Genomic DNA, 22,502 nt, shown 5'->3' with positions numbered 1-22,502 from the left:
TCTAACCTCAGAGTTGTGAATAAAGGACATTAATGCTGATATGGCTAGACTTAATGTTTTGCAGCTTGGAGCATCTGCATGGGATTTACCTTTAGTTTCTTGCATATCTCCTTGCTATGGTCACTTGCGCCAATTGGGATATACCCATCACTGATGGCCAGTGGGAACAGAGAACATGGGCTGCTGGCTGCTTGCAAGAGCGAGGGGAGAGGGTCTAAGAGCACCTAGGATGATGCAAGGCTTCCAGCACCAAAGGAGTGCCAAAAGAGGGAGGGGCAGAGAGGGATATAAGCTCTGTGGATGAGGACCAAAGGCAGCAGGAAGAACCAACATAGCTGACTGGGAGAAGGTTATCATGGCCCTAAGGCAAAAAGCAGTTGTTCTAGGCCCAATAAAACCTGATCTGTGAGCAAAGATACCCCTTGGACTCTTCCTTTAGATCCTGGAGTTCTATGTGGAGGCATTCCACATGTCTCTGCCACAGGAAGAACGATTGCACACTACATCTTTCTGCTCTGTTTCCTAGTTTGGACCCTTGCTGCTATCGCTTCAAGGTAACAAACCGTGGACGTCGCACCCATCAGCTTTACTGGATGACAGAGGGTTTCCCCCCATTTTGCCAGTACAAGACCCTGCCTGCCACAAAGAACAGGAGTGCCCATCCAAAACCTGATCCCCGGTTGCCTGTGTTTAAACTGCAGCCATTGAGGATGGAACTGGCCCCAGGAAAGTCCATGGACATGATACTGGAAGGCTCTTCTGACACTCCCAGGGTAAAGAGATATGCAAATGATATATTTCCTCCTTTAGATCTGTTTCAGTTGCATTTTGATTCTATCAATGAATATCCTTAAAAGCAACAACAGGGGTCTGCATTCTGTAGCTTCAGAGCCAAACGTAGCTCTATACATAACCCAAAATAAAATGTTTAAGTTAAGGTACATTGGAGATGTAGGTGGGATACTAGAATAACCACCATGCAAAGGGAGGGGCAGGCAAAATAAAAAAGTTGATGTTGTTTTTATTGTGATATGGCTATCACACTCCTTACGTATGCAGAGTTTGCAATAACGGGACAGAGACAGTTGCTTACTATAAATGAAGTTTACTAACTACAAGATAGGGTAGGGGAACTTGGATGCAAAACAAGAAAAAATCTTTCTAACTGCCTAGCGTCATTAGCTAGCCCTCAGCTTGACTATCACATGGCTAATAAGCTACTACACACACACTGAGCACGTGCAGAGAGCAACAAAGAATATATACCCATTGTCTACATGCAGACCTGCATGTATCCCATGCCAGGTCTGCTTGACCAATAGGGGTCAATTATCTGGTCACTGACTTCTGTCCTCACTGACTAATTAGCATGCACAAAATTAACTCCTTCATTGCTGGATTGTGTGACAGGCACTTGCCAAGGTACCAACAAAAGTTCATGGGATTAAAGGGCTTCTTAGAGATGCTTGACCGAAATGGAAATGATCAGACGTGAACAGTTGCCAGAAAGTGCAAACCCTGTGCAGATTTATGCCAGTTTACTAAACCAATTGCGATAGGTGCTGCAATGTGGATTTATTACATACTTATGTTGTCAACTTCCTAATAAGAGGACTCATAACAATCAGTGTTTGGGCTGCAGAAACTTTTTTCCCCTTAGTACCCCACTGTTTCTCACCTTTAAGGAGTCTCAGAGTGTAAGCCACCTTCCCTCCCCTTCCCACAACAGACACCTTGTGAGGTAAGTGGGACTGAAAGAGTTCTGAGAGAACTGTGACTGGCTCAAGGTCACCCGGTAGACTTCATGTGGAGGAACAGTGAAAAGAAACCAGTTCATATGGAGAACTGGGGGAATCACACCCAGTTCTCCAGATTAGAATCCACTATTCTGAACCACTACACCATGCTGTGAATCACTTGAATCTTCAAGTTTGATGGTGGGGGGGGGGGGGTCCAATTGAATGAGCCCCAAAAGTGGGTGCCCCCACCAGCCTCTATTGTTTCCAATGGAGGAAAAATGTCGCTCACATATGTTTATGTGCATACATTGAAAGCAGTGGAATAAAACCTGTGTGGCCATGTCTGTTTTGGTTCCAATGATAAGCTGTGCTCCTTGCATGTGTAGGTGGTGAAGGAAAGGCTGATATGCCATGCCATCATAGGGAAGCACTCCGGGAAGGAGCGTATCATGACAGTGGATGTCATCTGCGAATTCATTGCACCCGTTCTACAGATTTCCTCCAGAGCCATCAAATTCCAAGTGGAAAAGGTTAGTGCGTTGCCCATTAGTCTGCCTTTTGGCATGTTAGAAAGTGCTAGTGCAGGGTGGCAGCCAAGGTGGAGCTATTGGGGGGACACCACCCCACCTGGAGTCATTTTTTGCTCCAAGTATGCAAAATCTTTTCACCACACATCTGTGGCCACCATATGATTATATAAGACACAGGAGTGGAATGGTGAGGTTGAGGGGAGGCAAGCTCTTCCACTCTCTCCTCCTCTCCTCTCCTCTCCTCTCCTCTCCTCTCCTCTCCTCTCCTCTCCATTCTCCCTTTAATTCTGTACCCTCCACCTTTTCACCCAGTTAGTTACCATTATACTGTACTGGTTTCTCTTTCAACAAAGACAAACTGAATGGATCTGGGTAGATATGCAGCTGCTAAAAACTAGAATTCTAGTCAGGACGCTTATTTTAGATATTGAACCTTTCTTGGCGATGATATTTTATACAAGAGATTTTGCTTCTTTGTGTCCCAAGAAATTTTTTAAGCATGTACCTACAACCATCACTATATGGCCTATCACCGTGGTGGCGAACCTTTGGCACTCCAGATGTTATGGACTACAATTCCCATCAGCCTCTGCCAGCGTGGCCAATTGGCCATGCTGGCAGCGGCTGATGGGAATTGTAGTCCATAACATCTGGAGTTCCAAAGGTTCACCACCACTGGTTACAATGTGGCAGCATCAGATCCCTTGGTATATTATTTTTTGTTGTCTTTTTTTACCATGTATGTATTTTTGCTTTATCTCCAGAGCCCCGGTGGGGCCTTGACTATGCAGTATGAGCCTTTGAACTTAAACAATGTATCGTCTTTGCCAGTCAACATCCTTCTGTCCTTGCAATATCCCTTCCTTCTCTGCAATAGCCAACAGCAATGTCTCCCTGCACCCTGCAAGGTACGAGAGCTTTCTTTTTGCATAGGTTCTCTTAGTGCCTTACAACTGAAGGTGTTGGTTGTGTGTATACCCAGCCCTAGCGGTCTTTTTATAGCCTTATATGGGTGTCTGTACAGAAGCACTTCTTTAAGAACTATGATTAGAGAAAAATTCAGATAGTGGTTTTTCAACGTATTGTTTCCCATTTCAGCCTATACCGGTAGACGTTAATGGGGAACAACATCTTTGTATCGGGTTTGACCCCACTTACAGAGATGACCTTTATAATCGAGTTGCAGAGGAAGTCTTAACTGTACGTTACCTTGAGCATCCTCACATGGACCAAGTCAACCTTCGGGGAGAAGTGCGCTTCCCAAACCTGGACTTCGAAACTATGGATCTGAATTTTGGCTGCATTTTGAATAACACAGAAGTTGTTCGCTACGTTAATATGACCAACTTCAGCCCTCTTGTTGTCAAATATTGCTGGTCCTTTCTGCGGAGTGCCCCTGGGACCCAAATCAGGTAAGAGGAGTAACATTACCTCATGTCCCAATTTCTATTTCCAGCTGTCCTTTTTTGAATATGTGGTCACTGATGTATAGCTTTGAGCCAAAGAAAGCCAGTGTACTGGCTTGGGCCAGTCAGCAATGGTATCATCTCTGTGATGTAGTGGTTAAGAGCAGGTGGACTCTAATCTGGTGAACCAGGTTTGATTCTCCACTCCTCCATGTGAGTGGCGGAGTCTTATCTTGTGAACCAGATTTGTTTCCCCACTCCTACATTCCTGCTGGGTGACCTTGAGCTAGTCATAGTTCTTTGGCACTCTCTCAACCCCACCCACCTTGCAACATGTCTGTTGTGGGAAGAGGAAGGGAAAGGAGTTTGTAAGCCACCTTGAGTCTCCTTACAGGAGAGAAGGGGGGGGCGGGGCGGCATAAATCCAAACTCTTCTTCTATAGCTAACTTGTTCAAGTTGGTGCTTAGCATCCTTCTCATATCTTGAGGCCTAGCAGATTATGGTTTTTTTTGTAACTATGAAGACTGTTAGACTTTTTATTTTAAGGGCATATATAAAGAAAAAAAAGATAACAATTTAGGCATCTTTTAAATATATAAACCATTGTTTTAGTGTTCCAAAATCCAGTAAATAATGAACATCTTGCATCTTTCTACAAATGTGTCTCCAGTACATGATCATTTCCTTGATTTCTGTGTAAAATCAGTTAGTTTTGTCAACAAACCTATTCTTTAAACAAACTTCAACCATTTAGCAACAAATCAGGAGAAAGGCTTGATTTTTTTCCCCAGCTATTACAGTGGAACCTCAGTTTTTGTTGGTGATCCGTTTGGAAATACCCAACGAAAACTGAAACCAATGAAAACTGAGGTACGCTGTTTGCGCAGGTGCAATGCAAACGACACAGCTTAGTTACGCAAAAGTTGCCTCGGATTTCGTTCGCACGCCGACAAAATCCAAGGCGACTGACAAAAACCGAGGCAATACAACGACTGGTGACGATTGACGATAACCGAAACTGACGAAATCCAAAGTCATCGTAAACCGAGTTTCCACGGTATTCTTATATCTGTCAGTGAGCTCAATGTTAATTTAAGATCAATATCCAGTTACAGTATTCTTCCAGTGGCATAACAGAATTATCTAATGATCCAGAGAGGTTTCATATCCCAAACGTTCATTCAGAATATACTAAATAATCTGTATACAGAAGGTCTTAATCTTAGGGGAATGCCAAAAATTTAGAAGATAGAATATGATAAAAGTTGATCACACATTCTTTTCAGTTAAAAACAAAAACACAGCAGCTGCCACATTGAAAAGTGAGCAGCTCAATCCAGCACAATCCAGAGCCCTGCTGCAGTGCAGTCCCACCACCTCCAGAGACCCTTTCAGCAGTGGGGGGAAGGAGGAAAACCCAATAAACCCCAATGCCACCAGAAAGCTGTCCAAAGGGCTCAATGGACTTATGCCACTGAAAAGGGCGGGGTAAGTCCAAGGCCTAGGCTGCCTTGGACTTTCCCGCAATCCTGGGGTAGAAGCTGCTAACGTTGGCTCCACCCCTGGGAATCCCCCCTGCTGCCCTCTGTGCCAGTGGGGCTGGTGGAGTGCAGGAGTTCTGACGCGATGGTCAGCGCTGCATCCGAGCATCCAAGACAAATGCAGAAGCTGCCCACTGGCATATTTGCCCCTTCACCAGGATAAATGCCCCAGGGAGCGCAAATCTGCCTCTTCTGCCTCCATGGGATGATCTGACTTCCCCATCTGGATTGGTCTGTTAGTGTCTCAGACTTCTGTGGGAGCAATGTGTTACCTACGATCATTCATTATTTGCTATAGGGCTACAGTCCAACATATCACACCTGCCTTAAATGTCCTGGAACTGCTTTTGTGGCTTTTTAATTTGAGAGAGCATGATTTCGATAGAAATATTTGGGAATGGGACTCAGTCTGTTTTCAGGTGTGGTTATGGGTCTGAAATGGCCTTGGTAGTCCTGGTGAATGACATGTGCCAAGAAATAGAGAGAGGGAATGTGACCCTGTTAATTTTCTGGGACCCCTTTGGCAGCTTTTGATAATGCCAATCAGTATCAAAAGGATCTTTTGGGACTGGATGACACTATTCTGTGGTGGTTCCAGTCCTACCTTGAGGATAGTTTCAGAGTGTGGTGATGACTGCTGCTCTGCCCCTTGGCCTTTGGGGTTCCCCAAGGTTCCTTCTTGCCTCCCTACTTTTCAACATCTGTGTAAAGCTGCTGGGAGAGGTCATCTAGTTGATCTGCCTTCATTATGCAGATGATGTTCAGCTCTATTTGCAGTACCAGCATATCCCAGAAAAACTGTGGAAACCATGAGCAGATCCCTGGAGACAGTTTTGGAATGGATAACAGCTAACATCCTATCAAAATCCTGTTTTTATTGTACCAGGGGTCTCTTAACATCAGTGGGACCCATCGTTCTTCTCTCTCTGGGAGGGTTTTAAATTAAGACTTTTGCTGGATGCCGTTTTATTGTATTAACTGTTGTTTTAATGGATTTTTAGTTTCTATAGCCTGTGTACTATTTATTTGTGTACTATTTATTTGTACTATTTATTTGTAGTTTCTATAGCCTGTGTACTATTTATTTGTAAATTACTTATTTGTACTAGCCATTTGCTCCACCTGTTTTGGGGGTTGGGTCTGGTTGTTTTTTGTAGTGAAGCTTGTGTTGTACACCACCCTGAGCCCTTTTGGGATGGGGCGGTATATAAAACCAAATTGATAGATAGATAGATAGATAGATAGATAGATAGATAGATAGATAGATAGATAGATAGATAGATAGATAGATAGATAGATAGATAGATAGATAGATAGATTGATTGATTGATTGATTGATTGATTGATTGATTGATTGATTGATTGATTGATTAGAGGTGTTACTAGTGGGGGAAGGTCTAACCTAGGTAATGGGTTATCCTCTGTGCTGGATGTGGTTGCATTCTACCTATATGAGCAGGTTTGTAGCTGGGAATGCTCCTGGATCCAGGCCTCCTGTTGGATAAACAGGTAGCATTGATGGCCAGGGGTGGCTGGTAAGCCTGTGGCAGCCCTTCCTGGACAGGAAGAATCTTTCCACTCTGGTGCATGTACTTCTACAATCGATACTAAATTGCTTCCGCGCAGCTGCCCTTCAAGACTGTCTGTAAGCTAAAGTTGGTACAGAATGCTGTGGCCATAGTGAGTGGGTCATAGGAATCATATGACTACAGTCTTGTTTCCCTCTTTACTGGCTTCTAGTTGGCTTCTGGACTCAATTTCAAGGTGCTGGTATTGACTTTTAAAGGCCTATATGGCCAAGGACCAACATATCTTAAGGACCCCCTCTTCTCCTGTATGAACCTATTCACTCACTCCGGTCATCCTTGGAGGCCTACCTCAGTTGCCTCTGCCATCTGAGGCTAGATAAGTGGCAACCTGAGAAAGGACCTTCTCTGTCATGGCACTAAAACAGGGATGGCCAGCCTATGGTGGGCCAGATGTTCATGGACTACAATTGGCCATGCTGGCAGGGGCTGATGGGAATTGTAGTCCATGAACATCTGGCATTGCCACCCCTGCACTAAAACTTTGAAATTCCCTCTGCAGGGAGATTTGTCCGTCACCCTCTATTGCTGTGTTTTGCCAGTAGGTGAAGACTTTGTTTGTATGTTTCATCTGGCATATCAGCAATAACTGTCCTTCTGGTGTAGTTTGTTTATGGTTTTTTAACCGAATTTTATATTTTAACTGCATTTTAATTGTTTAGATGTTTTAACATTTTTAATGTTCCCTGCATTGTGCATCCTGATCGGGTGGACAGGCAACATAAAAATGTTCTAAATAAATAAAGCTATATTTCTGCATGAATACATGGACCCGTGCTGATAGTTTCCCTGAAGCCGGCTTCGTTGCAATTATTTAATTACAATTGCAAACGGATTTTCCACAGCGCCTCGGGAACACAGCAGACATAACCTCTGCATTGATGGGCTGACATTCTGAATAACATCAATAAACGATTTCCCTAGGAAAGCAGGAGCTTGACCCAGTGAGGAGGCCATTTGGGAGAAAAAAGGACCATTGAGGGACACCACAGCATCTCATTAAAGAAGTTGATCCTGGACAACGCTCAGCATTTCTTTTCAGGTGCTGAGTGTCATTGTCCCTTTCATGCAATTCATAGCAGTCAAGGAGATCCCCAAACATCTCTACACCTAATATAAGATGGAGGAGATAAAAGAACCAGGTGGCTTTGCCACTAGACAGTAATAAGAGAATGTCTCAGGCAGCATTTTCACAGCAGCTGCAGTTGCCTTTTATTCTGATTCTTACCTGGAGAAGCAAGTGCCAGCAACAGGGGAGGGAGCTCAGTAGGATGGAGCTCTGTAGGTCTAGAACGGAAAAGTGTGAGGAGATGGTAGCTCTCAGCATCATTGTAACAAAGAGGCGTGCCATGGTGCCTCAAGAGACTCTTGGCATGAGCAGGACACTGGTCACAAAGTGGATATAGGATGCCTGTATTTTAAACTTGATAAATTATTAGCTCTCTTAATATGTTTTTATGGGTCTGTTGACTGTAAATAAAGATGATGATGATGATGATGATGATGATGATGATGATGATGATGATGATGATGATGATGATGATGATGATGATGATGATGATGATGATGATGATGGAGGATGCCTGGAGATCCCTGGGGAGGAGAGAATAGTTTCAGGGACATGAAAGGCATGGTCTGATCATGAAACACAAACAAGATCCCCCCAAGCCCCTTGCTTATTTCCACTTGCTTAGAAATCACAGAAGGAAAGTCTCCCCTCTTGCTTCTCTACACGATCCTCCATTATGTAACATCACACATAACGTTCTTCTGGCTTTTCTTTAAAAGATAACAATCCAGTCGTGCCTTTAGACTTTCTGTCCCTGTTATAGGCTTGCTGTCTCTTAGAAACTCTGTGAAGTTTCTCCTGCCTGTGAAAGCACAGGTGCATAGCCAGCATATCTCAGGAATGGACCTTCCTTTCTGCAGCACTCCTCATGAACCTTCTGGAAGTGACATTGGTCCTGTCTGGTTTTGTGTCGCCTTCTCTTTGTGTTAATTGGTCATGTTGTCTTGCCAGGTCCTTTAGCAAAGCATCGCCTGACAATGCAGAGAACATCTAGCCTTGAAGGCAGGTCCAAGCTGTTGGCACCTCCGTTCGGTCATTAAATGGCCGGGAAAAAAAAAAAGCCCAGTTCCTCAGATATGATTTCTGTGTCTCAGAAAATTTCATCTAGCTAATGTGGCCTGACAGTTTGGTAGATGAAAATCAGGTCACTGCTATTCTATCCACTCTGTGCCTTTCATCACAGCAACTAATTGTCATTCAGATTAACATCTGTTTTTCAGCTAGGGGTGAAGAATGCAATTTATGTTGCTTTATTTCTGGACCTTATAATTAGGGCAGTGACTTTTATGGTTTTTCATCTAATTATTCTGTGTTAACCTTTCATTTCATTTCTTTCCCCTTTGGTAGTGTTCACACAAGAAACAGCCCCTTCCTCTGCATACATTAATCTGGAACGATGCCCCCCCCCCCCCCATATACACCATGTGCACAGCTCTGTGTACTCAAAGACTGAATAGCCATGTTGCAAAAATTCTATTTCATGGTGCGTGAACAGAAGTGCGCACTAATGGAACTACTAAGCCTACGCCGATTAGGCCTCTGATGGATTATGATGACCCATTTTTAGAAGCTAGAAATAAATAGAGAGGCAAGTAACACAAAAGCCCGGTTGGCCTGCCATATGGGGAAGGAGGAAGCGAGCTCTGCTTCCCAGTTGCTGGGATTTTGGAGCACAGTATATGTATGCATTTCTTGTCATAGATGTTGTGGCCTTCTTTTCTTTGATTAAAAGAAAACCTGAAGTAGCTCAGCTAAAATGGTCGAATGCAGTGGGAGGAGCCTGGCACTTGCCCTTCTCCATCTCTTGCAGAGTGACTGCATCTTCCTTCATGTCCTGCAGAGTGTCTGACCCTTTCTAGAGACAGGGCCAGGTGAGTTGCCCCAGCAAGCGGATGGTGGATTGTACACGCTGGGCTTCTGGAATCATAGCTCGGTCATAGAATTCAGAATGTGTTTTTGATCGTGAGTTAAAAAAATATCAGGGAGGGATGGTTGGTAAATGCCCCTCTCTAGCATGGGGCATATCTACAGAAAATAGTGCCCAGAGCAAAACTCCCCCCCCCCCGCCTTTTGCATTCTGGATGTTATGCCCCTATTGATACTCCCCAAGATCACGTTGGCCTTTTTGGTTGCTGCGTCACACTAACTGCTCATATTTAACTTACAGTCCTCCCATACCCCAAGATCTTGTTCTCACATACTATTACTCAGTAGTGTATCTTCCATCCAAAGAGAAAGAGGAGAAAATAGAGAAATGCCTTGAATATCGTATGGGGTCACCATAAGTCAGCTGTGACTTGACGGCACCTTACATACAGCTTCTTGCAATAAATAAGGGCTCATGGATATCTAACTTTTTTATAACTAGGGGTGAGTCTTACAAATATTTAGCGTTTGTTTGTTTGCATCTGTTCAATGCCCATCTTGGCTTCTGCTTCAGTGCCCCCCTCCTTGTATTCCTGGTGATCCCAACCAATCAGTAATCATATGAAAGGAAAATGCAAAGGTGCCCTGCAGTGACATGCCAATCTAGTTTGACCATTTTTCTGACAGAATGAGAAGTTTAGGAAGATTTCCCTTGGCTTTGCTTGGGCAAACACTTTTTCCCTTTTGAAAGTAATGTCTGAAAATTGCTGATTGGGGGCGGGGGGTTTGCTGCTACCCACACCATCTGTGAAAAATACCCTTCTTTCAGATCAGGCCACATTCAAGCCATTTTTCTAACTTGTTCAACAAACCCTCCTGAGAAGACAATCTCACAAAATCCCTGTTTTCTCAACTTATTTTGTTTCCCAGCTGCCCATATTGTCAGGAAGCACTCCCTTGCAACTTATCTGTGTGCCAAACCAGCCATGCACTTGAATTCTGTGTATGGGACTTCCAGCAATTCTTTAAACTGTTTTCAGGCACATGGTGTCTGGTCCAATCAGATGGGGACTGTAGTACTTAAGGAAGTGGAGATTTAAGCCTTCAACTCCATTTTATTCTTTGCTGGTAATGTCTGTTTTGTGGGACTCAAAGCAGAAGGCTGAAAGTGCCACTTTGGCAATATCCTAGTTGGTTTTCCATATCAGCCCTGAAGGCCAAGGAATGATTTAGCAGCAGATTTCTGGCTGTATTCTTCTTTCCTGTTCTTCACCATGAAATACAAAGTGCATTCATTCATATTGGCTCTTTGAAGTTTAGTCATACCTTCACACAGCTTTGATTTGCTGAGTGTTTTCAGTATTGGAGTTTGGGGAGTGGGGGATACTGGAAGGGGATTAATACTGTTTGTTAGCCATCTTGAACATTTGGATTGGCAGCTGATACATTTTATAAATAATATCCTGCCCCATTGCATTCATTCTGCTGCTCATGATAACAAAGGAGTCAAAAGGTCATGATAACAAAGGAAATTTTACCCCAAAGCGTAGAAGAAGGCATCAGAGTTCTTCAGCACCAAATGAGTTCCTCATTCAGCCCTTCTTGTCAATTAACGTTAATATCTGCATTACGTGCTGAGCTATATGCTCCTCGAGGCAAGGATGTTCATTGCCCGTGAAGTCTGATGAACACCTCCACCCTTCCAAAAGTAATCGAAGTAATGAGGAGAACAGTGGTGGTGGGAGGGGGAACCCAACCAAGAATCCCAGCACAAATATGTCATCAGAGTGCATTCCTTAAGTTCTGTTTGTTTCACTCATCGCAGGAAAGCAGTTTTGGTATGGTATGGTGAAGACCCATAGTGTAGATCACAGAGGGTGGTACTTGATGTAGTCAGAGCTCACTGCTGCCATCAGGCTTTGCTTCTGATTTGCCAGGCCGTATGCCAGCAGTGTCAAGGGAAGTGAGCAAACTCTGGGTTTATGGCTGTCAGTGTTGCTGCTTTTCTTGGGTTTTTTACATGAGAGAAGAAGAGAGGAGGAGGAGAAGAAGAAGAGTTTGTATTTATATCCCCCTTTCCTGTAAGGAGACTCAAAGTGGCTTACAAACTCCTTTTCCCCCCCCCCCCCCCCACAACAAACACCCTGTGAGGCAGGTGCAGCTGAGAGAGCTCCAAAGAACTGTGACTAGCCCAAGGTCACCCAGCTGGCTTGTGTGGGAGTGTACAGGCTAATCTGAATTCCCCAGATAAGCCTCCACAGCTCAGGTGGCAGAGCGGGGAATCAAACCCGGTTCCTCCAGATTAAAGTACACCTTCTCTGAACCACTAAGCCACTGCTGCCCTGAATAAAGAGAGTTTACTGCCTCACAAAAAATGTTATCCAGTTAGTTATCTAACTAAAGGGCCTGTTCACAAGTAGAAAAGTAGCCAGAAAGAATCGGATTGGATCTTGGGGAGGGCTCCAGGAAGCATCAACACAAAGCATCTTCTGCATCTCTCTAATTGCTTACAGCAATGATCGCTTTGCAGTGGAAATCCTAATGTAATAATGACTACTGTGTAGCTTTGCTGAGGTAGGTGTCTACTCCAAAAGCGTTGTAGGTTCTCAGTGGTGTAGATAGATTGGCAAGGGGAGTTTTTATTCTGAACCTTGACTTCCCCCCTCTATTCTTTGTGGTAGGGGCTATAGCGTGGATTCTGCAAGTCCCTTGAGGACATATTGTGCTCCAGGCAATGTCTGGCTCTTTAAATGTTTTTGTGTGATCTGCATATACAAAAGTTATTTTCCAGACTTCCTACATAAACTTGAATTAATTCCCCATCAATTCCCCATTTACATAAGCCTGAGTACTGGCAGGAGGGTGGGACATATTCACTAGATTGCATAGTCAGGGATAATAGTGTCGTTGACTGTTGATGAATCTTTGATTTCAGATTTTTGGAACGTGTTCTCTGGCTGGCCAAGCCCAGCCATATCAATTTATAAATGACTGCCAACACTTTCCATTCTCATTTCTGTCTGCATACTGAAAGGGGTTTGTCTGATGGGACTTCTCTGACCAAAGGTGACCTTTCTCGTTGCCCCTTTTCATAATATGTGGTCGTGGTAATGAAGTGAGCTCTATTTTCTGGGCCCTTTCCGAGCTTTCCAAAACCTTGCCTCTCTTTTTCTTAGCACCTTTGCAGCTGTGCTTTTTGTGCTGCTTTGTAACAAAGGTATGATGTATATGTTTCCTGTGACTACAATGCAGCTTTATCCTCTTTGCCCAAAGCCATACTATGTAAAAACATATTGCTTGAAATGCATTTTTGACCTCTGTTCAGACCCTGTTGTTTTTGCTGAATAGATGTTCAGGAGACAAGAACAGCAAGTTACCGTATGTTGTTTTTCTGTTGCCCAGGGCTTTCTACCGGGGGTCTGTATTTGTGTGGCTGGGTGGGTGGGAGAGGTGGGGAGAGTCACCATATCTGGGATAACAGCTCAATTAGGCTGCAGGCAAAGTCAAGTTGATAGGATATCAAAGGGGCTAACAAGCTAATTGAATTCCCCAAAACAATTACATGCATTTTTATTTATTTTTTAAAAAAATCTAAAATAAAAGGCTAAAGGGGCAGCACTGGCCCCTTTAATGGCACATAGATGCCTTAATGGCACATAGTACTGGCCTGGTGGTCACTAGGGTATGTTGCTCCAAACTAGATATTTTTTAAAAAGTAGTGCATGTTACCTATACATTGGTAAAGTTTCATCGGTGTTGGAAAACTGATGTAAGGTTGCAGCCAATTTATGGTGATGTTCTGGAGTTCTCAAGGCAAGAGATGTTTGGAGGTGATCTGCCATTGCTTCCTCCGTGTAGCAACCTTGGTGGTGTACCATCCAAGTACTGTACAAGAAGGTCTTTTTATTAAGATGTTTACTGTTTCCCCCATAGAACAGTAAATATACCAACAAACTTTTCTCATGTAGGCCTACCTCCTCCCTCTTCCTTGATATCAGAGTGTTTATAAGGAAATCAGCCTGTAAGAACTTATTTCCAAATATAAACTTTTGAGAGATCATAAAGTAGCCGATTGTTGAGAGATTGTAAAGTAGTCGATCTGGGTTATAACGTTGGACTGTGACTTCTCTTCAGTGTAGTGGCAAAGAACTGGCAAGTTGATGATATCAGCTGCCCTCTCTGTAAGGGTGAAAGAAAATATTTACAGGAGATTGTAGCTTTGGAGCCTGTAGATCAGAATAAACCCAGATGAGGAAGACTTCTACCATTTGTGGAGAAACTGTGTGAATGAGAAGCAAGACTGTGTGGAGATTAATGGAATGTTGATTACAAGATTTGGTTCTACAGTAGGCTTTAGTGAGCCCCTTCGATGGCCTTCTTGGGCAATGTTTTATGTCTTGTTCAAAACATATCCTGCTTGGGTAGGCTAAAGAACAAAACGTCAGCCTTGGAGAGAGTTATATAGCTGACAAAAATACCAGCATGTATCTAGCTAGGTTCTGGTATCCGTCTGTGTGGGGAAAAAAATCTACAATGAGATATAGCAGTCAGTTACTTTATACATTGTGTTCAGTCAGACCAAGGAAGAGTTCTTCATCATCAGTGCAATGTACAACAAAGATAGGGAAAACCTTGTTGGCCCAAAATCAGACATTCCTGCCGCTTGGGGGATGGTACATGTTGGGGAAATAGTATCAATCTTATAGTGCAGTCCTAAGCAGAGTTACATCCTTTGGTGCAGGGTGTCACTGTGATGAGGACTGCATTTTTAGTGTGCTTGATGTGGAAGATGCCCTTGCCCTGTGTGAGGTTGCTATTTAATCTTCATACCCAGAGTTGAGACAGCCTGGTTACCTAATGCATTTTACCTGTGGCTTCCCAGATGAGTAGTATTGTTTCAGACAGGAAGTATAGCATACTGAGCAGCCTTCCAGATTCCCTGCATAGAGTATTAGGCTTGCTTCTGGGTGGGTTCAAAGTATTTTGCTGGTCCTAGCATTAGCTTTAAAAGGGGCTTGGACAGATTTATGGAGGAGAAGTCGATCTATGGCTATCAATCTTGATCCTCCTTGATCTGAGAGTACAAATGCCTTAGCAGACCAGGTGCTCAGGAGGAGGAGGAGGAGGAGCAGCAGCAGCAGCAGCAGCAGCAGCAGCAGCAGAAGGCCATTGCTTTCACATCCTGCATGTGAGCTCCCAAAGGCATCTGGTGGGCCACTGTGAGTAGCAGAGTGCTGGACTAGATGGTCTGATCCAGTAGGCTCGTTCTTATGTTCTTAATGGCAGTGTAGATTTGGAAGGCACATAAGCCACACCTTATGGTTATTAGCCATCTGCTTCCACTCTGCTAGCCTAGAATTTAAAAAAATCCAGGAGTGCTGCCAGCAGCCCACAGCACCCAAGAGGTGGCCTGGCAAGCAGTAGAGCTAACTTTCTTCTTCCTGTGTCACCACTGGCTGGCAGAAGATGAATCCCAGTGGTGCTGCTGCTGCCTCTGGAGCTTTGCTTGCACCTAGGCGGTGGCAGGTCAAGTTTGGAAGGTGATGCAAGCTATGACTGTCACCTCCCATGATAATGCTCTCCTCCCACTGTGATGGCCCCAGTAGCCGCTTGACTTGCTTGGCTGGTGCCTCAGCTCTTGGGGAATGTACAAAATGTCTGTAGTGTTTTCAGAGGATCCATCTGTGGGGATTTAACAAACCTGTTTGCAGGCAACCCCCCCCCCCTCTTTCCACACAGTACATAATAGCATGAACATTGGAAGGGTTGCCCACTGCCACTGTAGCAATCCAAAAAGAAATGCTTTCAGTGGTGTAAAGAAATTCTCCTAGGTTGTGTATTGAACTGCTACACAGGAAGCACCAAGACCACAATGCAAAGTTGTCTTCCTGTGGTGTTTGTAAAGAGTGAATGTTTGGGAATGCTGTTTTTTTCTCAACAGGTGTGAGAACAGCCAGTCTTGCTCACTTGAGAACGTCGCCGCTCGTGCTGAAAATCAGCTTTGAGGTTCCACACAACGCAGCCAATTGAGTTTTGCAATAGAGACACCTTGTGGTGGTTTGGCAAAACTGCCCAGAATTATTGGGGGGAAGGAATTTCATAGCACTCCCTGCTTCCCACACATTGGCAGGTGCTGTCTCTCTTGCATGTCACTAGAAGAGCAGTCTTGTAAAGTTTCTGAGAGAGTGGCAGAGGGCCAATATATTCTGGAGTAAAATGGTACCTCTAAAAGACAGTTACTCATCCAAAAATGGCTAGGGCGTTAGGATATGCACATGGAAACTGACTGATGAAAATCTGACCTAGATTCTCCCTTTTTCTTGCATGTCTTTGATATGCCACATCTGATTGCTAAAAGCTGCAACAATTGCTAATCTCTGGCAGCATTCAGCGTTCAGCATCTGGCTGTTACTTTGACACCTTGCTATCCATTTTTCACACGTAGCACAAGAAGAGATGATAAAAGTACAGGAGGGGCAGAAAGTAGGGATTATCAACAGACAATCTAAGTGACAGCTACCAGCCAGAGGAGTTAGTAGGTATTTGTACTTAAGAAAATCATCCCCATAGACATTTGCTGAGGAAAATGTTTTCCCCGGCAGGTAGACAGTCAAAGCACCAGAGTCAGCGAAGAACAGAACAGCAAATAAGCAGGACCCCATTTATTTATTTACATTATTTTTAGTCTGCCTTTCTTGCTAAGATTTAAGGTGGATTACACAGTGTGAATTAAATACAGTCAACAGGATGGGACAACAATGAACAGTGTAATAGTGTTTGGGCTACAGGAATCTGAAAGCAAACAGAAATCTAAAGGAGACCTGAAACCTTTGAGGGGAGACCTATGTAGAGTGCATTACAGTAAACTAGTCTTGATGGAGGAGGAGGAGAAGTTTGGAGTCTCCTGTAAGGAGTCTCAAGGTGGCTTACAAACTCCTTTCCCTTCCCCTCCCCAAAACAGACATGTTGTGGGTGAGGCTGAGAGAGTTCCAAAGAACTGTGGCTAGCCCAGGATCACCCAGTAGTAATGTAGGAGTGCGGAAGCAAATCTGGTTTACCAAATAAGAGTCTTCTGCTTATGTGGAGGAGTGGGGAAATCAAACCCAGTTCTCCAGATTTGAATCCACCTGCTTTTAACCACTACACTACACTTGATGTTACAATGGTATGGATCTGGGTCACCAGATAATCTGAGTCAAGTCTGAGGGCCATCTTGTGGGCTAGAGTTGGAAGAAAGCATTTTTTGCAACTGCTTTTGCTGCAGTGTTTACTATTGTGCTTGCTGCTGCAGTTCTGGATACAGTATAATCACAAGTCTCTTAATGTAGTCATCAAGAGTCAGCTCAACCCCATCAAAAGTGGGAAACGCAATATCCTTTAAGAGATCCACCATTTCAACCCCCATTACATCTGTCTCATTGCAAATGGATATCTGGTCATTGACTGTAAATAAAGTCTTCTTCATTGCAAATGGGACGGGCAGTAGAAGCAGACCTTAGTTATACTACAGTCCCTTCCTAAAGTAGGACAGCAATTTTGACTAAGGGAGAGATTAAGGAAACAGGTCCCCTTTACCATTACTTTACTTTACCTCTACTCTTTAGAGCAGATTGGTATAGAGACATATATGAGCTCTTGAGACTAGAGATGAGATGCCTCCCTCTGTCTAAAAGATTAAAAAAAGAAAACCTAAGCCAGAACCCCTCTTAAGGATTACCCCCTCCAACTGAGTCAAGGATCAAGGGAGGCTGGGATGAAAAAGAAAGGGGGAAAAGGAAAAACTTTAACCAGTAGGCTGCACAAGTTATTTATTTGCCATGGTATTTGACACAAGGGCTGTTAACGGCAAGGCATACCATTAATTAGAGATAAACTAATGTGTCTGATAATTCTGAAGAGGGGGCAAGGAAGATTGTTGGAGCTGACCCTTAGCTGCAAGGACCACACCACTCCAATGAAAGACTGGGATGGGCTAAACCAGATTGAGACATAAGATATCTGTAACAGGGAAGTAGCTGGGATCCCTGTCTGCATGTGAGACAAGAATGGGAGCAACTGGTTATCTTCTGTTTTCATTTGCTATAATCGTGCTATTGCCCTATTCTTAACGGGAGGCCTGGACAGAGGCCTGTGAAGAGGCAGTTGCTCTGCTCAAATCTTCAGATTCTTCTTGCGGCATCAAAATATTTTTTTCCAAGCCCATGATTCTCATGGGCCCCTTGCTCTCGGCGCAAATTACCATTGTTAAGATGAAAGCTAGGAGGAAGGCTGGAAGGCACCAACGGAGATTCTGTGATGGGACAGGGGAGATTTCTCACTTACAAAATGATGTTGGATTTTTTCAGATTCAGTCCCAGAGGGACCTCACCTCTTAATGAACAGAAACCCACAATGGAGTACCAAGTCCTACAGCAGTCTCAAGCATCCCCACGTGAGAGTGAAGACTCTGAGAGGTTTGTATAAGAGCCATCAGTACTGTGTTAATGCCTTGGCAGGCTGGGCAGTTTGATTTCCCAGAGACATTGAAGGCCAGAACCAAGTTTCTTGACTCACCAAGGAATCCCTCTGTGCTTTCGCACAGAAACTGTGGTTCTTTTCTGGGCTAGGGGTACTGACAATTCCCTGGGAACCTTGCTCTTGCTTTTATACAGTGTGCTATGTAGAATGGAGAGCAAAGGTTTGCAGAGGCACAAAGAACTGGACAGTGGGAAAAGCAGGAGAGAGACAGAAGAGAGGTATTTATCAATGACATCAGGATTCCTCCCTTCTACCAGGGAGGTATTCATGGAACAGTCTGTTTTGTGCAGATCACAACTCTGCCAAGCAGAGAAATAGTATCTGGTCCAAAGTTGCCTTGTGAGCTTCATGGCTGAGTGAAGGTTTGTACCCAAGTCCAACACTCTCACCCTACTACAGTGCACTGCCTGTTTGATCATTAGAGCTGATGGGATTGTTTATGAGTTACTTTTACATGCATATTTCTATGTGGAACTTCTTGCAGTGTATAAAGGCCCACAGGCCAGCTCTGGGATGAGGTGAGACAAAGTGAGACTATGTCCTGAGGGAGTGCATGTAAGAGGGGATAGCCTCTTTTGCCACCACCATTCCCTTGTCTTGCCATTTCCAGTCCCCACCCGCAGATTTTTCACAGTTCCTTTCCTCCCTGTTCCCTAGGCATGGGAAAATATAGCACAGTGAGCACAGCTTTGGCCCAGACATCTTCGCTCTGCCCACAGCCTGCCTTCCCACTCCCTTGCACCATTTTGCACGTTTTCCCCCTCGCCCCACTCCATTCTGCTGGTTCCTTCCTGCTTCTCTTTGTTATATCGGGAGATCGATATCTTGATATATCAAGATCAATATTTTGATATAATAATAACAGAGAGGACTTGTGCAAGGAACAGTGCAAGCAGGTTGTCTTTTTGGCTCCACCCCCACCTCCCCCGCTCTGCTTCCACCCTCCCTGATTATCAGGACAGCTTTTAAAACTTTATTTCAAAAAAGACTCTGTTTTAAAACAAGCCTATCTCTTCTTGCAACAGCAGCAGCAGCAGCAGCAGCGAGAGTGTGTGTGCATGTATATGTGTGCAGAGGGCAAGGGAGGGGGAGAGAATATCAGCTCTAGTGTTGTGACTCCCAGGTGTGATGAGCTCTGTGCCTTCAAGGCTGTTGATGTGCAGATTTAAGAGAACCAGGAGAACTAGAGACCTAGCAGAGTTCAGCATAAAAGCTGTGCTGCAGGCTGGGGGCTGGCTCCTCATGTGTAAACAGAGAAATGCAAGGAGACCCCACTTCAGCCCCACTGTGCAGCTAAGAGGCCCAAGGTAAGTGTTCCATGTATAATGGCTTGGCTTTTCCACTTGTTCTTGCCCACTGACTACAGCTGACCTGAAGGCAAGCTGCCTGCATATATTGGAAGGCACCTGGCAGTGCAAGGGAGTTCAAGATAACTTCTAGAGATTCTGCTCAGAGGCTGGAAAGGTGCCAAGCAGCAGTCTATCTGGGAGGTTAACCAGAGTTCATGTTGTGAGTACTGTTAAGCACATTTGTATCCCAGTCTTTGTTTTCCATTTCCAGATATGAGGCTATAGAAGAAACTGAGACCTGTATAGGTGAAGATGAGACTTCTGTTAGACAACTTTCAGATACTGGGAATGAGAGTTCAGAGAGAAAGGTAAGAGTGCTTGGCAATAGCACCTGGGTTCTTCCTGTCTGAGCCTTCTCCATTGCCCAGTAAAGAACAGCAATATCACAAATCTTCCCAGTGATCCTGTGTTCACTGCTGGACAAAGAAATGGAGGACTTTTGATCAGTGGAATGGAGGGACATTTTTACCCACTGAAGCATTCTGACCAGTGACTGGAATCCAATAGTGATCTTCTGCCTCCCATGGCTTCTAGCAGCAGATGTTATCCCCAACTGAGTCACTCTATTTCCTGTTTTCTTTCTTTTGGTCACAAAATGTTCTGTTTGTTAAAGAGGTTTCAAAGTCTTAACTGTTGCAGGCATGAATTAGGGGAGCCTTCCGCAGGAAACCCTGTGCCTACTTGGCATAGCCTGTTTATGGAGCCAGTGAAAGTGTCAATTCTCTCAAGGGCCCCTTCCGCACAGGCAAAATAATGCGTTTTCAAACCACTTTCACAATTGTTTGCAAGTGGATTTTGCTATTCCGCACTGCTTCAAAGAGCACTGAAAGCAGTTTGAAAGTGCATTATTCTGCATATGCGGAATGAGCCAAAAATACCCTCAATTCCATCAGTAAAAAATAACCCCAGTTACGATACAATTCTGTGATAACCTATCAAAACATAAAAGAATCCATGTGTGGACCATTGGTCTTGTCCAGTTCCTGAGTTGTCTCTTTTGCCCATAAATTTTACTCACAGTGTTCTCTATCATCTAATTGTAGCCATGAATACTGTGGTGGAACAGCCTCACGGACCTGAAGGCTCTGCTCTTTTCCATCTTGCCCTCTGGGGCCTTTCAGCTTTAGCAGCAGACCAGAATCTAGTATGTGCCACATACTCATCTTTCCCAACCCATGGAGGGACTTTTCTCTCCCTCTTTTTGTTTACTCCTTCCCATTACTCAGGCTTTGTAGGAATTATCCGTTGAGAGGTGCAATTGATAATGTCCTTCCCTCCTTAAGCTTCCCTTCCTTACAGTGTAATTCTATGGACTCACCTCATGCTGCTGTCTCCTAGTACCCAGTGTCTGTTCACTGCAGGAACAACGTACTGCATTACGCACCAGTAGGGGATTAGCCAGTTGACAGCCCCCTCTTGGTGCTCATTTTGAAATAGTGTGTTCAAATGGTACTGGTCTAAGTGGTACTGAAAACAGTTGCCAGCATTGAAAGTTATAAAACATTTATTAACCATAAGATTGACATACACATACTCTCAGTATGCAAAACGTTGAGCAAGGCATCCAAAAGAAAAGTGTAAACATGCAATTCCTCTGTCCCTCACTCTGTACATGTCCTAGCTGATATTATTCTAAGGGACCCTCCTTCACTTAGAAGTTACAGTGGTTATAAAAGGTCCCCATTACCTTGAGGTTTTTGTTCATGCCTGCCATTTATTCAGACAATTGCTGCCTTTAGCAGGAGTCCAGGTGAGAGCTTTATCTGCCTGGAGGGAATCAGAGATCCTCCCCTCTGGGGATAAGAGTTTTATTATCTCAGTCTGCCCACCCCTGAAAGAAGCTTTTTCCTGAAGTCTGCGTAGCACCTTTACAGTGTAATCCTATACAGAATTACAGGGGCTAATGGGAATTGTAGTCCATGAACATCTGGAGAGCCACAGGTTACAGACCCCTGATCTAGCCAAACCCACTGAAATGAATAGGCTTAGACTGGAGTAACTCTCCTTAAGATAGTATTGTCTGTTTTCTAGATCTCTGTTTCCAGTTGGGTGTTACTTTCCTGATAGTTATTCTACATTGTTATCCCTTGTGTTGTATACCGCCCAGAGCCCCTCGGGGATGGGGCGGTATAAAAGTTTAAGAAAACAGACAGACAGACAGACAGACAGACAGACAGACAGACAGACAGACAGACAGACAGACAGACAGAAAGAAAGAAAGAAAGAAAGAAAGAAAGAAAGAAAGAAAGAAAGAAAGAAAGAAAGAAAGAAAGAAAGAAAGAAAGAAAGAAAGAAAGAAAGAAAGAAAGAAAGAAAGAAAGAAAGAAAGAAAGAAGGTGCAGCCTAACCACTTCATTCTCTCTGGCTAGGCTTTCTATTTGCATTTCTAAGGCATGGTTTGGTGCGAGAGCAATTGACCCCCCCCTCCCCAAATCCATTCTCTGCAAAGAGAGAGAATTTAAAAAAACCCTAAAGGTGAAGGTTTTGTATATCTGAAACCTCCAAAGTAAGATGCATTTTCATTCAAGTGGGACCATGAATGTGTTGGTCTTTTTTTCTAGACCTCGCCAAGTGCTGATGAAGTGGAAAGAATTCTTCTAAAAAAGAATCAGGAAGAGAACAAGAAAGCGCCCAAGGAGCATCATACAACAAGCGTGGAAGAAGTAAGGAACATTTCCTCTGATCTTAGCACTTCTTTGTAATGATGTGTCCTCTCACATTCATCTGCTGTGAATCTCTTGATATAAAGTCCTGGATCTCCGCCTCTTCCTCCCCTTTGCCTACCTGTCTTGTCCTTAGATTGTGTGAGTAGGATTCATCTATGTTAGTTCTTTCTCAGGATGTCATCTAACCCATCTGAAACTAATAATTAGGAAAGGTAGTGAAATTCTGTTACAT

The 22,502-nt window shown here is 44.0% G+C and overlaps 1 protein-coding gene across 1 annotated transcript in view; it reads left to right on the top strand.

The window, feature by feature from the left end:
* Window positions 1–22,502, top strand: part of HYDIN (HYDIN axonemal central pair apparatus protein) — a 187,323-nt gene that overhangs the window by 52,482 nt on the left and 112,339 nt on the right. Inside the window, exons 20-26 of the mRNA XM_048515341.1 lie at window positions 527–773; window positions 2,126–2,269; window positions 3,034–3,177; window positions 3,368–3,681; window positions 18,084–18,191; window positions 19,816–19,912; window positions 22,166–22,267. Of these exons, the coding sequence (XP_048371298.1) occupies window positions 527–773; window positions 2,126–2,269; window positions 3,034–3,177; window positions 3,368–3,681; window positions 18,084–18,191; window positions 19,816–19,912; window positions 22,166–22,267 (1,156 nt within the window). The remainder of the gene's footprint in view (window positions 1–526; window positions 774–2,125; window positions 2,270–3,033; window positions 3,178–3,367; window positions 3,682–18,083; window positions 18,192–19,815; window positions 19,913–22,165; window positions 22,268–22,502) is intronic.

The sequence above is a fragment of the Sphaerodactylus townsendi genome, linkage group LG14 (assembly GCF_021028975.2).
Source record: "Sphaerodactylus townsendi isolate TG3544 linkage group LG14, MPM_Stown_v2.3, whole genome shotgun sequence".
Taxonomy (NCBI): domain Eukaryota; kingdom Metazoa; phylum Chordata; class Lepidosauria; order Squamata; family Sphaerodactylidae; genus Sphaerodactylus; species Sphaerodactylus townsendi.
This window is presented reverse-complemented; position numbering and strand designations above follow the sequence as displayed.